General features: G+C 34.6%; 2 protein-coding genes and 1 long non-coding RNA gene across 4 annotated transcripts; 1 reads left to right on the top strand and 2 right to left on the bottom strand.

Moving 5' to 3' along the window:
• Positions 1-82: 82 nt before the first annotated feature.
• LOC110667173 (chaperone protein dnaJ 1, mitochondrial) lies at positions 83-10,679 on the bottom strand. Its single transcript, XM_021827937.2, has 20 exons — positions 10,542-10,679; positions 10,324-10,429; positions 10,077-10,169; positions 9,882-9,973; positions 9,621-9,704; positions 9,399-9,437; positions 8,997-9,167; positions 8,859-8,900; positions 8,678-8,765; positions 8,104-8,168; positions 7,916-7,978; positions 7,758-7,830; positions 7,050-7,141; positions 6,063-6,134; positions 5,509-5,565; positions 4,889-4,937; positions 4,747-4,816; positions 2,557-2,646; positions 1,567-1,759; positions 83-145 (listed from the first exon to the last, which is right to left on the bottom strand). The coding sequence occupies exons 1-19, from the start codon at positions 10,569-10,571 to the stop codon at positions 1,660-1,662; spliced, it is 1,476 nt and encodes a 491-aa protein (XP_021683629.2). The 5' UTR covers positions 10,572-10,679; the 3' UTR covers positions 83-145; positions 1,567-1,659.
• Positions 10,680-10,743: 64 nt separating this feature from the next.
• Positions 10,744-14,689, top strand: LOC110667172 (pentatricopeptide repeat-containing protein At5g27460). Of its 2 annotated transcripts, none has more exons than XM_021827932.2 (4): positions 10,744-10,884; positions 10,973-11,249; positions 11,699-13,577; positions 13,681-14,689. In XM_021827932.2, the coding sequence occupies exons 1-3, from the start codon at positions 10,844-10,846 to the stop codon at positions 12,938-12,940; spliced, it is 1,560 nt and encodes a 519-aa protein (XP_021683624.2). In that variant the 5' UTR covers positions 10,744-10,843; the 3' UTR covers positions 12,941-13,577; positions 13,681-14,689. The 2 variants fall into 2 exon arrangements, with proteins under 2 accessions (XP_021683624.2, XP_021683625.2); XM_021827933.2 differs by having other exon boundaries at positions 10,749-10,884; positions 10,982-11,249.
• On the bottom strand, positions 14,090-15,543 carry LOC110667175 (uncharacterized). Its single transcript, XR_002497263.2, has 2 exons — positions 14,732-15,543; positions 14,090-14,617 (listed from the first exon to the last, which is right to left on the bottom strand). It is a non-coding gene; the product is annotated as an uncharacterized LOC110667175 (long non-coding RNA).
• Positions 15,544-15,982: the final 439 nt, after the last annotated feature.

Genomic DNA, 15,982 nt, shown 5'->3' with positions numbered 1-15,982 from the left:
CTTGTTTTTGCCTAATCGTATAATTTCAGACAAAAAAGAAATATTCGAAGATAGTTATATTGTTCGTTCTTTGGTATCGTTGATAAAAGGAATCGTTCCCCACCACTCCATAGAAACATACAGTATCCTCTCCGAGCCTATGCTGCTGTCCACACAAATTCGCCCATTAGTCCATTCTACACATTTCATAGGTACAGTAAAATCACAAGCGTAGGAGTGTACAATGACTTGAAAGCAAAAGATAAAGCATTCAGTGTAGTCCACAAGTTCCAATTAATTTAAAAATTATTTCAATTTTTAGGACAAAAAAAAAAAAAACCAACACATTTGATGTAAGAAATTCAATTTTCAACCATTGTCACCAACGTAGTTGGCTCCACACGCATTGACGTTGACTTCCTCAGACTGAAAGTCTAAAATTTAGGGTCATATTTAGTAAGACGTTGTAATAATGGCATATCTAATTACGTTATTTAATAAAAATAAATTAATAAAATTATAATTACATAATATAATTAATTATATTTAAAAAAACATAACAATCATTATACAAAAATATAATCTCAATTACTTATTACAATTTTTTTCATTCATAGTCAGTATTACTATTACTATTTAATTACCACTACTATCAACACTATAATACTTTGTCACTGTTACTATTACTATCACCACCATCATTACTGTCATCACTACTACTATTACCACTTAGCCATTGCCACCTCTACAACTGCTCCCTCTATCACCACCTGGCTACTACCACCATATCATCTTACCTTGTCACCGCCGCCACCACTACTTAACTACCGTTGTCACCACCATCGCTTACACTTAACCACCACTATCACTCATAACTACCATTGCATCCACTACCACTTATTATTAACACTATAAATAAATCAAATATTAAGATAAAAATTATCATTATATTATAATTTTGATTGCATTACATAGTTGATTACATTACATTATATTACACTCTACCAAACGCAACTTAAAGTCAAAACAGAATAGATTATTGTCCACACTCTCCCACTAAAAGGAAGGAGGGAATAGGAAAAAACCATTTATTTATGTTATTTGTAGATGGTAAATTTAATCCTATTTGATGCGACCAAGGAATTCAAGAAAATTCGCAGTCAAATACTCAAGAAACTTAGGATTATAGTTCAGATTTAACGTAAAGTTTACTTAAGTCTCCATTTAAATATATTAGTTGTGGATATTTTATAAATTCCCAGGGAAATTTTGTAATTTCATATTTGCTAGAAAGATATTTAGAGGGCTTGTGGTTAAGGATTACTTTTGGGATTGCTTAAAGGTTAAGATTAAGTTTTAAAGTCCAAATACTTCAAGGTTTAGGATTATCTTTAAATCTATAAATACCTATGTTTGTAATGTTGTTTCGAAGTTTTGATCAACACGAATTCTAACAATTAGACTTCTGAGTTATATGATGCAATTCAACCCTACGTGTGATGCCTATGGAAAACTTAGGTGTGATGGACGACAAATATTATATTCTTGTTTGTGTGATTGTCCAAATATCAGCGTCAGAATTGGTACCTTCTAACAGTAGACCTCCAATTAATGATGAATTCAATATACGAATGCAGATTTTAGTGCACGTTTCCATGGAAGGCCATCCTGATTCAGCATTCATCCCATGATTTTGTGAAGGAACAACAAAGCTAACATGAATAGAGAAAATTCAAGCATAAATGTAGGCCCCGTCACGTGCTCAAGAAGATGCTGCCACCTGTAAGTTCAACCAGTAGATAGCTGCTGATAAAGCCTGTTATCCATTTCAGGATCTTCATCACAGTCAGTAGAAAAATTACTAAAGTCGCCAACAACATGCAGTCAACATTTGGACAGTTCTCACATAAACTAATCCAAATAAGATAGCAGAATACTACTGCAAGCCTATTCCTTCAGACTAATAGCAATTTGATTCTCTAAAATGCTAATAAATTGATCGTTTTAAAGAACTGCTGTTAACACTCAAAGATTTTAATCCCAATAAAGAAAAGGCATTTTAGGAAAATAAAAACATTAATCAAGACAATCCATGAACTAAACATCAATACAATGTAAGCAAATTAGTATAATAATTGTCTGCATCCGCCATTGTGATTTTCATGCCATCATGGTTCTCAAATAGGCCCCCACAAAGTCTCCATTCGAAACAGTAACTACACAGGTATCACATATGCTGAATATTTCCTATAAGATAGTTCATGGTAATCTAGAATAGTTTTTGAAGCCAAACAGTCATCATTCATTGGTTTGAATAGCTAGTAATTAATGTACTGAGATCTGAGGCAGACCTTAAATAACTGTCCAGACCTCATTTTTCCTCATAAAGGGCAGTATTACTTGGGATGTTTACAATTTATGCTAAGCAATGCAATAGAATATGATTCAAAAATAATCACATTACGGTAAAAAAATCTATTCAATTAAAACCTAATTGAGCCCTTAGGGTCCTCATGCAGCAAAGTTTCAAGAAAAAGAAGCATAAGGTAAAACATATCATCAAGAAAGAACACTTACCAACTTCCTTCAATTGAGGTACCATTTTCATTTTTTATCTCCTCCAGAGCAAGTTCCTCTAGTATAGCTCGCTGGCGTTCATTTATTTCACTAAAATGAGAATAAAAAACAAAAGTGAGATATTATTCTGAGGGGAAAAAAATTCACACTCTGTCATAATATAACCAACACTCAGTCCTACTACAAATGCAACCATCTACTAGGAAATCATAGAATGGAGCATGCCAAGTGGCTTACTTTGGTTGAAATTAATTGCTGGATTTCACAAGTTTGGTATGTTCCTTTATATTGCATGACCAACACTCACAAACCAAGGCCCAAATTGGATAGGGACAGATCCAGATTTTATTCTTTTTTTTAACAATAAAAATACCTATCGACTATATTAAAATTCACACATTTAAATCATACAAAAGATAACTAAATTATCAAATGCAATTATAATGGCTAAAATTATAGAAAAGTAAATATATAAAACTCAATATATATATATATATGACACACCCTATGTGCTTTAAAACTCTTTTAACATAATATTAATTTTTAAGACTCAAGAATGCACCTGTCAAAGGGGGAAGAGTTTTTGTTGTGCACCAAAGAAAGTAATTACAACATAAGCACAATACAAAGAATTACTGAAATCATGTATGTATGGTAAATTGAATAGTTCTTATCATATTAATAAAATAGTAGGACATGAAAGAAAACAAGGAATTATTTATTTACAAAAAGAAGAACTAATTAGAAGAGACTCAACAAGATAATATACACATGCAAAGCATGAAATATATAAAAAAATTAATAAATGGATAAATTAATATTCAAAAATTAAATAGGAATCAAGTTACCCATAAGAAAAAAAAAAGTAAAGTATTTTAAATTAAATAGCCAAAAAGAGAAAAAAAAAAGCACAAAAAAAACTTTTTATGCTTTCTTTCTGTGCTGAACCACTGCATTAGACCAGTGGAAATGTGAAAGGGAAAAAAGGGTGGAAGAGACCATAAAGATAAAGAGGGAAAAATGAAAGTGTTTAGAAGGGCCAATACATACACATGATTAATGGGTAGAGTAAAGATGAATAATGGGCAAGGAAGAAGAGTAACTACTAATTTATTAAGCCCAATCAAATGTAAACAGTAATAACAGACCATAATAATCAAGAGTTAGTACGATAGTGGGTAAGGCTTTATTTTTGAGTAGGGCCAATAACCGAAATTAAATGTATTTTTCATTGATATTTTATCGGGGCAGTTAGGGGTGTGCAGTTTTTGGTTTAAACCGAAAAACCGAACCGAACCGATTAATTCGGTTCAATCGGTTCGGTTTTAAAATTTAATCAGTTCGGTTCGGTTTATAATTTTGATAATTTCAGATTAATCGGTTCGGTTCGGTTATTTTCATAAAAAAATCAAAAAAACCGAACTGAACCGAAATTATTAATATATATAGGAAATAAAAAAAAATCGAACCAAATTGAATCGAACCGAATTGAACCGAACTGAAATCAAAGAAAACCGAACCGAACCTTAAGATTTTTGAGTTTTGATTTCTAATTTTTTTTGTTTTTATGTTTTTATTATTTAGATTTAATGTTAAAAATATGAAATTTTATAAATTTCTGTTTGATCGATTTAAAACCGAACCGAACCGATATTTATCGGTTCGATTCGGTTCGGTTTCTCTTATCAATCGGTTCGGTTCGGTTTTTAAAATTTTTAATTTTCGATTTTCTGTTTTATCGGTTCGGTTCGGTTCGGAACCGAACCGACCGTTTGCACACTCCTAGGGGCAGTGGAGGCAAGAGCCCCCATTGCCGCCAGTGTGAATCCGCCCCTGGATTTGGATACTCTCGAATCCAAAATCTCTCAGTTTTTACTACTGCCCAAAGCACTAGGCCTTTTTATAGGACTAACTGTTACCCTTGTTAAGTACTTTGTCTCATTTATATTGGCAGCATATAAAGTTTTGGTAGGGCCTTATGCATTGTGCAAGCTTCTCAGTCTTGACTTGATAATTTACACAAATCCCAAATCACATTTTCACTTCAGAATAGTTGAAATTTAACTGACTGTCAAACGAGCATGCAAGTTGGACATGAAATGATCTCTCCTATTTTCATATGAAAACAGCGCCTGTCACTTCCCTCCCTCCCTCCCTCCCTCCCAGAAAGAAATAAAGGAAAGAGCTTACGTGGGAAAGTTAATGCGAAACCGCACAAATTGGTCTCCATGGTCCTTGAGAAAACCATGCTTTGGTAGTCCTGCAGGAACTTAAAAACTTGAGTACATTTACAAGAAATAGATACCAGGATCTAGAGCGTAATTTCACATACCTTTGCCTCTTAGTACTATAAGTTGTCCAGGCTGAACCCCTTTGGGTATCTGAAGAGCATATACAATAACAAAGCATTGGAAGTTAGTGTCGAAGTCACCAGAGCTATGCCAAAACCTTATGAAAACAACTAGAATTACAGGTTGAAAATTTAGGCAAGGGAGTAATATGTGAAACTGACATAAAAGGATGTGGCAGGGTATTCTCAACTGATGAAGCTGGCTCATCAATTGGTCTTCACCCTGTCAACATTCTGGCCTTTTCAGGCTTTGCCACATTAATAATGCAGGCAAATCATGTCAAATTTCTGCCATATGCCCATATTCAAGCAATTCTGTTGGCCAATTTTAGAAAAATTTGTTGTTCATTTTGCCTAAACAAAACTTGCTCCTCAAACAACAGAGAATTCAGGGAAAGCTGGTACATATTCTCAATCCCTACGATCTTTAATATCTATATCATGCCTAATAAAGCATCTCTTAACAGTCCAAACAAAAAAATGACCAAAACCATAATAGATGCCTTCACTTTTTTGAACATATAGATGAAAACATTCAGGTTTTTTCCTTTTGATAATAATTGAAAACGAATGTAAGTATAAATAATGATAATAGTTATTACCTTTACTTGGTATTTTCCTGACAAAGTTGGCACGTCAACCTTACCACCAAGGATGGCCTGTGAGAAGGGTAAATTTTGATTTATTGACAAAATTAATTTAATTATGCACAAAATTTTATAATTCTATAAGCATAGCATGGAAAATGAAGAATCTAAGTACAGAAGATTATGATGCAGTCGTGTTAACTGTTTATGAGGCCCCAAAGAGAAACACGACTATTGTACAAGAAACCTAATGTACCTAGTTCAATCACACTGCTAAATTATAATAAGCAACTAGGTGCTGATAATCAAAGCAAATGAAACTTAGACATGATAAAAGAGTAAAAGTGGCGCATTCATTTTAGATTCTAAAGCCACATGCCTCATAATTTTGAAGTCTCAGAGGGAGACTGATTCACTGACACTATAATACAAAAAAGGAAGTCCATAAACAGCAATGATGCATTTCCATGCTTGTGAAAGCAGCTTTATTTGAACCTGGTCAAAATATATCAAATCAACAGAAATAAGTCCAAAAAATTTTAAATTTTACATGTGAATTTAGTTCTCACTTGGGTAAAGCTAATATTAGCATCCACGTAGACATCTGTTCCATCCCTAGTAAAGACAGGATCATCAGCAACCTGCATTATTAAAACGAAAAAAGGAAAGAAAAGAAAAGAAAATGGTTAATTTAAGTTTGAGAGTGGAAAACTATTAAAACAACTATTAGCATTCATTTTCATAGTAACAAACCTAGAAAAAGAAAGCTAAGAGCTTCTCTAAAACAGGTCCAGACACATTTATTTCTGATGCTCATTCATGACAATTATATATATATATTTTTTTTAAGAAATCCAGTCTATGAAAGGATATTTCAGAAGGCAAACATTATAGAAAAAACAAACAAGTAATTAACATGTATAAAAAGGTCTCATGTCAGAAGAACCTATGACCAAATATAGGGTAAGTCAGAAAGATGGAAGTGATAATAGCTGTCAAATGATAAAATACATAGATCATAAACATTTCAAATATCAAAAAAAACAAAAATTCCAACTAATAAATTCATACCAATAAAACTTTATCATGATAAGTCAGACAGCTGTGGCAGACACAGAACAAAAGAAAGGAGGATGAGGAGGAAGGTTTTGGGGGTGGGGGTGGAGGAGGGGGAGGAGACTTGGATAATACTAAAATGCCTTTTATATGAAAATTAAAGTAAAATTACAATAATGAAAGTTCTTTGTTGGCGTTCTTTGGACTAGGTACTTCAACATTGAAATGCATGAGAGGACAAAATATCTAGAGAGGGTCTGAAAAGTCATAAAATGCAAGAATTTTACTTAATTCAATTCTATTTAGTATTTACTTAATTCTCATGTAGGAAGCCTCTTTTAAGCAATAGAACTGAATTTGTTAGGGTCAAAAATAGGCATTTTGCATCAAATGGAAATCACACCAAAAGTGACTATATAAGAATTCAATATTCTATCACAAAATCAATTGAATTGAATTCTATCACATGATTTGCTTCAAATGGGGGGAAGAGAATATGCCTTAAGATTAATGAATAAGTTGCCAGGTTGACGTCCTCGTCCGCCAGTATTACCAGCTTCTGGCACACGGATTGTATCCCCAGAATCAACACCTAAACCACAAAAATTATTAAAAAAAAAAAATTAAATAAAAGAGTAAAGAGACTTAGATGAATTTCAATAACAAATGCATGAATGATATAACATTGTCATGGTAGATAAATAGCATGTGCAAAGGGAAGTTCTAAAGCAAAAATTTCTGCCAATTTTTTTTCACCCTGTAAAGCACTTTACAGTCAAAGCTAGGCTTCACTTGGACTGCATGTTAGTGTCCTCAGTTATATCACTTTTTAATTTTCAGCTAGAAAACTTTTGTATATGAGTCCAAGTCTGACACAGAAACCAAATTTCGTCCCTGTCATATATGTATTTTTTAAAGAAATAATTAAAAAAAGGCAGTAATATGGATCAATAAATGGAGCATTTCTACAATAGCATCACTATAATTAGTAAAATATAACCTTTCAAAATGATTTTTACAATTTCAAGAAGCTACTGGCAGTGGACCTTATTATCGAAATATTATATTACTGGATTTATTCAGCCAACATGATAATGGGTCAGATCTCCGATGATTATAATGAATTACCATGAAACTAAGTCCATGGAAATATTTAAGTTAGCCTCCCTAATCTGAACCTAGGATTGTAACAGAACATGAAAATCAACCTGCTGGTATTGTAACTTTAACTTCCTTAACACCTTCAACCACACCTGATCCTCCGCATGACATACAGTAATCCTGTGCCAAACATATAAAGCATAAATAATAGTTCTAAGGGCAGATGAAAATCAAATTTTCTTATCTACTGGAATTCACATCTAACCTCAATGATTTGGCCTGACCCTTTACATGCGCTGCATGTTGACGTAAATGGAGGAATTGTAATCTAGTTGAAATTTTGTATATTGTTATATAAAAAGAATGGAAAAAGAAATCATTTCGACAAAAGTGAATCTTTTCATGCTGATTTATTCACCAATTGTTATCTATGAGGAGATTCAGGAAACTTACTTTTCCTATGCCTCTGCAAGTTGGGCAAACTCTTGTTTTGGCATCAACTGGAAAGCCACGTCCATCTGCATCATGGGATAGGCCAGGGAATAACAAAAACCAATCATTTATAATAGGGTAATGAAATGTCTCAAAGGAGATAACATCAAACTATTGCGCTTGAACCTATTTGCAAGTCCTCCCAGAGAAGTTTCTCCAACAATACTACTTAGAAAGAGATAGTAATATTGAATTTGCATGCTGCAAAGTATGCTCTGAGAGTGAATCACATTGCCTTCACAATGGTCCACAACAGTTACCTTCCTAAATTAGAATTTAAATTACTTAGCTTTTTTTGTCAATTATCACGGATTTAAATTTCCTTAACAGATAAAAAAAATGTACAAGGGCATCCAAAGAAAAAAGACATTCGCTGCAGGAATACTTAGTTACAATTGGTAAACATGCAATATCAAATAATGAATAACATTGCGAGAAAAGTACAGAAAGATCCTTGTACATAAATGAGGATTTTGCTTCAACGATTCCCCAAATAAAATATGATTCTAAGAAAATGGTAATTTTAATTACTGACCACATGAATCACAAGGAACATATGCATCAAAAGACAGGTTCTTCGTGCATCCCCTTGCAGCTTCAGTAAAAGAGAGTAGTACCTCCACCTGTGTAATTTAAAGTTACAACACAAATTTTACCTCAGAAAAATAAGAATCAGTTTGAAATAAGCATTGGAGTTCAAAGGCGAAACAATTAACCTGAATGTCAGATGCAAACTGATTGGTCTCATCTTCAAAGATCTGTAGAGAATGAAATAAATTGTAGTTCCATAATCAGCAAGTCAGTTAAACATAGCATATGAAGATGAAGGACATAAAAATGATAAAACAAATTACCTCAGAGAATATTTTTTGGAATGAATCAGAGAAATTAGTTCGATAAGAATATGAAAATCCCCCTGCATTTCCAGCACCATATCTAAACTTTTCTGCATCATCAGCACCATATCCAAACCAATCTGCATGATATGCACCATACTCTACCTTCTCTGAACTTCTAGCATGCCTCTTCATTAGACAAAAACACAAAACGAGCAATTCATTGAGTTTAAAACCCATTATTGGAAACAAGCCTTGAGTAAACACTTTCTAATCTCTAAAGAGAGTAAAGTCAGCACTAAATACTATATACATACCAAGGATATCCAATAAATGCTCACTAAAGCATTGATTAATATGGAGAACCAACAAAATAGCAACATTAGAATACATAAAGGAAAAAAGAAAGAGAATTCATACCCTATCATATTCTGCCCTCTTCTCAGAATCTTTCAATATCTGAATTTTACCAAAGCGGAAAAATGAATATCATTATCATATAACTAAAAGTATAAGGTAACTTGATAATTATTTTCTGCCCATCAGGAAGACTAAGTTATAGCAATCCCATGCTAAGAAACAGACATACTGAAGAACAGAATAAAAGATGAAAAAGTAAGAAGGCCAATGAATGATATGAACCTCATAGGCCTCCCTTATGTCTTGAAATTTCCTCTTTGTGGAAGGATTATTCTTATTCGCATCTGGATGGTACTTCTTGGCAAGCTGCACAACAAGAATGAAGTGAACAAGATGAACAAAGAAGAATAGCATTTGCCTACTAAGGGGCAGAAGCAAAGGAAAATAAAGTCTGTTGAATTCTATAAAGACAAATTAAGGCAAGCAAATAAATTTCTACAACTAATGAAGATGCAGCAAAGGTGATGCCTGAAATGCACTAACCGAACGAAAAGCCTTTTTAATCTCATCTTGGCTAGCATTTTCAGGAACGCCAAGAATTTCATAGTAACTTGATTCCTTAGCATTGCAAATTCCTTGAGAAATAAACAAAACATGAAACAGAAAAATGTGAGTATCAATCAATCTAAACTCTGAATAAATGCGTTTCCCAGCTACAGGGATAAAGAAAGACAAGACCTGTAGAGTAAATACATCTGCACTTCATCAACTGCATTTCAGTTTTCCCAAAACGAGTGCTTTTCCCGAAAGCAAAACTATAACTGTGCAAAACTTATCGAAGGAAAAAAAAAAGTCAAATAATCACAAATTAGCACCAGAAGGCAAAAGTTATTCCATGTTAATATCATACAGTAAATTATCCAGAACCGCCAGTGCAAAAGCTAGGGCTTACTGTATTGGTTTAAGTTTGTAACCAACAGCTTACATCGATCACGAAAAAAGTCTCGGCGCAATGTAGAGATTTTCCGGTGGCAATCTTCCCCAGCGACCGCCGGTTCTACAGCCGTAGATGATAGCAAATGCCGCCGACACTGCGCAGGACAAATTGCAAAACAAATCAATAACGGCAGAAATCAAATTTGCTAGAGATTATTGCCTAGGTGGTAAAGAAATTCAGTTGTAATTTTGAGTTTAAGAACTTACTAGCGCCGTTAGCCAACCGTATCTTCCCATTTTGGAGCCAAAATAGTGATAATGGGAAATTAAAAGAGATCACGTAGGTTCTATAAAAAGAATCAAAACAAGAAATGATAGAGAAATGAATCCGTTGTCCTTCGTCCTGAGAAAGAAAAGAATTTCGCTGAATTTGAGAGGGCTTAAGAGACAAATACGGTACCGTTTCGAAGAAAAGTGTGAAAGGCCACGCGCTTAAAAGAAACACCTTAAAAATGGCAGTGGCAGAAATCAGAGCTTTCTGAGCAATAACCTAAAGTAGCTTTGCTTCCATGGCGATTCGCATTCGGCCACTGACTTCCAGTCTTAGAAGGTAAAAACACTTGTTAATTTTCTCTTTTTTCCTTCTGTAATTTGATCAAAAAATAAGCAGTTCGAATTCTCTAAATGAATGCTTTAAGTGAGCGCAGTGGTCGGCTTCAATTCGATGACAGAAATCTCTCAATGTTCATATACTCACTGGCTTCACCGATGAATAAGGTCGGCGAATCATGCTTGAAATATACTAATTCCAATGGCAACCTCAAAAAGGAGATTTTGAGACTGAATTTGCCTGGAGAAAGCGCAATCCCCGTGCTTCAAAATTGGGTCGATAATGGCCGGAAAATTACAGTCTCCGAGCTCAGATATATCTCTGGGATACTTGCGAAATCTAGGCGATACAACCACGCACTTGAGGTTCCTCCATTTAACTCTTTCTTTATAATCACCATAAATTCACTGTAAATTTCTTGTTTTCCAATCCAATATTGTAATACGGCCCATTTTACCCATCTTTTTGTGGGAATGCATTGATTTAGTTCTGGTTTGTTTCTATCTGGAATTGTGATTGATATTTTGTGAAATTGCACGATTAGGTGGTTTGTGAGAGGGCTGACTTTCCAGTTAGTAGAAAGATTCCATTTTCAACACACATTTGAATATTGATGAAGAAAAAAAAAATTCTGCATCTTCTTGTAAATATAGCTCTTGGTGATTCCAATATTTTCTAGCAGGACTTCGCATTACTAACTTCTTTGTGAACAACATATTCTTGTAACGATCATTAGGTAATTCCTTTCATCCTTCGATTCTGTGGCGAAAATATCTAATGTTCTTATGGGCTCTTTGATTCTGTTAATATACAGATATTCAGATGGATGGATACTCGAAATAATTTCCACATGTCAGCAGCAGATCATGCTGTGAAATTAGAATTAATCATGAAAGTGCATGGTTTAAGGGAGGCTGAAGAGTATTTCAAACTTTTACCCAATTCTGCTACAAGAAAGGCTGCCTCTTTCCCTCTTCTTCATGGATATGTAAAGGAACGAGACACTGTGAAAGCTGAAGCTCTCATGAAGAATCTAAATGACTTGGGTCTGATTGTGAGTTCTCATCCATTTAATGAGATGATGAAACTTTATATGGCTACATCACAGTATGAGAAAGTACTTTTTGTGATCCAGCAAATGAAACATAATAAAATACCCTTAACTATTCTCTCCTATAATCTTTGGATGAATTCGTGTGGCGAGGTGTCTAAGGTCACTGATGCTGAGATGGTTTACAGGGAAATGGTGAACAATAAAAACGTTGAAGTTGGGTGGAGCACTCTATCTACTTTGGCCAATATTTACATAAAGGCAGGTCTTGTTGACAAAGCTTTTTTAGCACTTGAAAATGCAGAGAGAAAGCTCTCTACCAATGATCACCTTGGTTACTTCTTCCTGATTACACAACATGCCTCATTGAAGAATAAGGAGGGAGTTCGGCGGCTTTGGAAAGCCAGTAAAGGAGTTGGTGGAAGAATCTCATGTGCCAACTACATGTGTATATTGTCATGCTTCGTTAAGGTAGGTGACCTTATAGAAGCTGAAAGAGTGTTTATGGAATGGGAAAGCAATTGTAGGAATTATGACATTAGAGTTTCCAATGTCCTTCTAGGTGCATATGTGCGGAATGGACTGATAAACAAAGCTGAGTCATTACATCTTCGCACGTTGGAGAGGGGTGGATGCCCAAATTTTAAGACATGGGAGATTCTAATGGAGGGATGGGTACAGAGCCAAAAGATGGATAAAGCCATCATTGCTGTGAAGCAAGCATTTTCCATGTTGAACCATTGTAAATGGAGACCGTCACATGGTATTTTAGTGGCTATTGCAGAGTACTTGGAGAAGAACAGGAATTTTGAAGATGCAAATCACTATGTTCAAGATATTCATCATTTGGGTCTTGCAAGTTTACCGCTGTATAAAATACTCCTCAGAATGCACCTCCATGCAGGGAAAGCTGCTTCTGACATCCTTCAGATGATGGAGAAGGATAAAATTGAGATGGATAATGAGACTTCTTCCCTTGTTCAAGCCTTATATTCATGTGTGTAATCAATCAGTGGTATTGATCAATGTAGTGGATTCATGAGAAATCTGGTGGTGTTAATTGACTGTTCTTATGATGCTTATTTGGGATTAAAGATTTGGTGAGGGAGAAAAACTAGATAGAGTAAAAATGAAGCAAGCAGACAATCCTTTGAAAATGAAAGCTAAACAAGTGCAAATCTTTCTTAATTCAGCAAATTGCCTACTTAAGGGCTTTATGTTCATATCTTTCTTAATTCAGCGGGTATCTAAGAGTTTCACCAATATTGTGTAGCCCTGGTAAAAGCTACATGGACAATGGGACAATCTCAGCATGGATGCACACTTTTGTGATGCTTGTTGGTATCGATATCCTCTTTGAAGACTTGAATTGCTTTTGCAATCAACTAACTGCAAGAACTAAAAATGAAGAAGAATATAATTGTTCAGCAATTCTGCAAATTTTGTTATTTGTGTTGATGGTTCTGTCATGAATAACAGTTGACATTTTGCCATATAATCTCCAGACCCAAAGCATTTGCAGTCACAAATGTTGACTGCTTGCCGGCAATCTGCAGTCGTGAATAATGCTAAATGCTCCACCTTAATACAATGGTGAAATCCTCCTGGAAGCTTTTGATATGCGCTAGCAATTTGTAGCAAGGTAATGCTTTTCCTTAAATTATGATATTCAAGAACATTTTCAAACCAAGCATTAAGCAAACGCATGGTTTCTCATCCATATTTTACTTGCTGTTTGATTACAGGTTCGAATACAGCCACCAGCAATGTCAAGAAGGATTACTATTTCACCTCCAAGGATTTTTTTTCTTCCTTCAAGACCACTTTCCAAAATCGTCAGATTAACTCGTGATTCTTTTGGAACTTCTTATCCCCTTCCACAACAAATTTTCACATAATTGCTTGCATGCATTGGTATAGCAGATGGGCCATTTTAAATATTTGGAGAACGAGTAGTTGCACTTTGTTTGCTGTATATCATCCCTTATAATTTAAACCTGGTCCTTTCTGAAACCAGTGCAAGGATTCATTCTTGAATTTACCTTTTCATAACCTGGATTAAGGGAATTAGCCCTTCCATAGTCCGACACCGCATTGACAAGTTCGTTGAACTCAATGCGCTCCACTAGGGTTCTTCACAAGAAATGCACAACATGCATGCTATTTCTGAAAAATTTAGTTAAGGGTTTTTTCTTGTTTGGGTTTAATTTGATTACATATTATTTCAGCATGAATACAGCTCATTGTTAATGTAATATAGCCAACAAGCGATCATGCACAGAAGCCAGGCAGGCACAATGAGAAATGAAGCTGTAGGCTTCAGGTTGATGAAGCTCTCCACAGCCACAAGATGTAAAGGCCTTTGAGGTCCTCTTGCAATTTATCGCGGGAAGGGATACTTTCCTTGACGGCATGAACTTCAAGCAAGAGGTCAAAACAAAGCATTGAGCAGAGGCATGGTATCTGCATCGATCACATATACATCAGCAATTTCCTTAACTATTTGGTCCATCTTCGAGTCCATCCTGCAGAAATCTCCAGATAGCCAATGATTTCACCTCCAAAGAATTTGTTCCCCTCCAAGGCGCTTTCCAGAGTCTTCAGATACTCTCAAGCCTCTTTCACTACTTTCTCTTTCTCCTTCCCTTCTGTGGCAATTGTACGAATGATCACACGCATGCACTGAAATAGGAGAATAGTGTGTCAATGGATTTCTTGGAAAGAAAATAATAAAAGTCTAACCTTTTGTGATAATTTGTAGTAAATGTCAAATTTCAAGAAAAATGAACCGCTTACATTTTGAACAAGTTTGTTTGAAACTTTCTGATCCAATTTATCTGAAATTTTCCTTTACGAACACGGGGTTTCTTCACTCTCCTTCTCTGCTGCAAATTTTCCTCAGAAGCGTGCCTAGCCCTTTCATAGGGATCTTGCAGGAGGAGTAGATTTCCCTTCTACTTCTCATCTAATTATAACCAGAGACTCCGCCACAGGACTGCTGTTCTGTTTGTACGAGCAGTGGAACCTTCTTGTCGACTGGGTTGTTCAGCGACAGCAAGGACTCTCGTTTGAGAATTCCTCTTCAACAAACTCATACTTATTCCTTTCAGCTTCAGAGCCCATTAAAATCTGAGGGCCGAAGACTTCCCAAAACCCAAGCAAAGTTACTGTCTTCAGCCAAAATTAGTATAGCCCCAAGTAAGTTTCTAACTCGCAGCGTAGATGGCGCATGGTCAATTATACATTTATTTAAGTGATAGCGTTGACAAGTTATTTACACATCACTTCAGCCCCTTGTATGAACTTCTAATACAAGTTGGGAGATTTACTTGTGTGCATCGAAAATTTTTGAAGCCAAATTTAAATATGAAACAAGCACTCAATCAATGGGGTTAAATGGTCATGGTCAAGAGATCACGATCCATGAAAATGACAGAGATACCATTGCCAACTTAACAACAGACGTTGGACTAAATATATATGCAATCGAAACAGTCACCTGTTATATGCCAAACCCATCGCTATAATGGAACCATTATGCTAATACCTTTCCAATTGATTAAGAATTGATGGGGTAATTTTTACAACACATCCTTAATTTTATTCCATATTTCACTTATATCTCTTAAATTTAATTTGTTACTAAAAATTTTTTAATTTTAATTTTATTTTACAAAAAACTCTTTGACTAGTAGTAGCAGATTTTCAAGTTAAAAATTTGTTCTAAACTACAGTATGATATTTACAAATATATTTTTTAGTATAAGGTAAATTTTTCTCTTTTTTAACAAACAAATCATTCTGATAGCATTGGAATTTTTGTAACAAGTCTATATGATAGTGATTGAAACAACTGGTTTTATTTTCATTGTAAAGAAATAAGATAAAAAGGTAATTTCATTTTTTTTTAATCCGAAAACTTGCTATATAGTAGGTTAGAGGGATTTTTGTAAAACAAAATTAAAGTTTAGACCTTTATATAATAAATTAAAATTAAGGGATGGAAGTGAAATATGAGGCAAAGTTCAAGGATTAGCTATAAAAATT

Source organism: Hevea brasiliensis, chromosome 12 (assembly GCF_030052815.1).
Source record: "Hevea brasiliensis isolate MT/VB/25A 57/8 chromosome 12, ASM3005281v1, whole genome shotgun sequence".
In the NCBI taxonomy this organism is placed as follows: Eukaryota; Viridiplantae; Streptophyta; class Magnoliopsida; order Malpighiales; family Euphorbiaceae; genus Hevea; species Hevea brasiliensis.
This window is presented reverse-complemented; position numbering and strand designations above follow the sequence as displayed.

Bases quoted from the DNA above. Each gene is read 5' to 3' on its own strand.
- LOC110667173 (XM_021827937.2), bottom strand. From the start codon at position 10,571: ATGGGAAGATACGGTTGGCTAACGGCGCTA. The intron at 8,766-8,858 runs GTTAATTGTTTC...TAAATTACACAG, and splicing joins AGTTTGCATCTGACATTCAG to GTGGAGGTACTACTCTCTTT. The intron at 4,938-5,508 runs GTAATAACTATT...TATGCTCTTCAG, and splicing joins CAGGAAAATACCAAGTAAAG to ATACCCAAAGGGGTTCAGCC.
- LOC110667172 (XM_021827932.2), top strand. From the start codon at position 10,844: ATGGCGATTCGCATTCGGCCACTGACTTCCAGTCTTAGAAG. The intron at 10,885-10,972 runs GTAAAAACACTT...GAATGCTTTAAG, and splicing joins CTGACTTCCAGTCTTAGAAG to TGAGCGCAGTGGTCGGCTTC. The intron at 11,250-11,698 runs GTTCCTCCATTT...GTTAATATACAG, and splicing joins GATACAACCACGCACTTGAG to ATATTCAGATGGATGGATAC.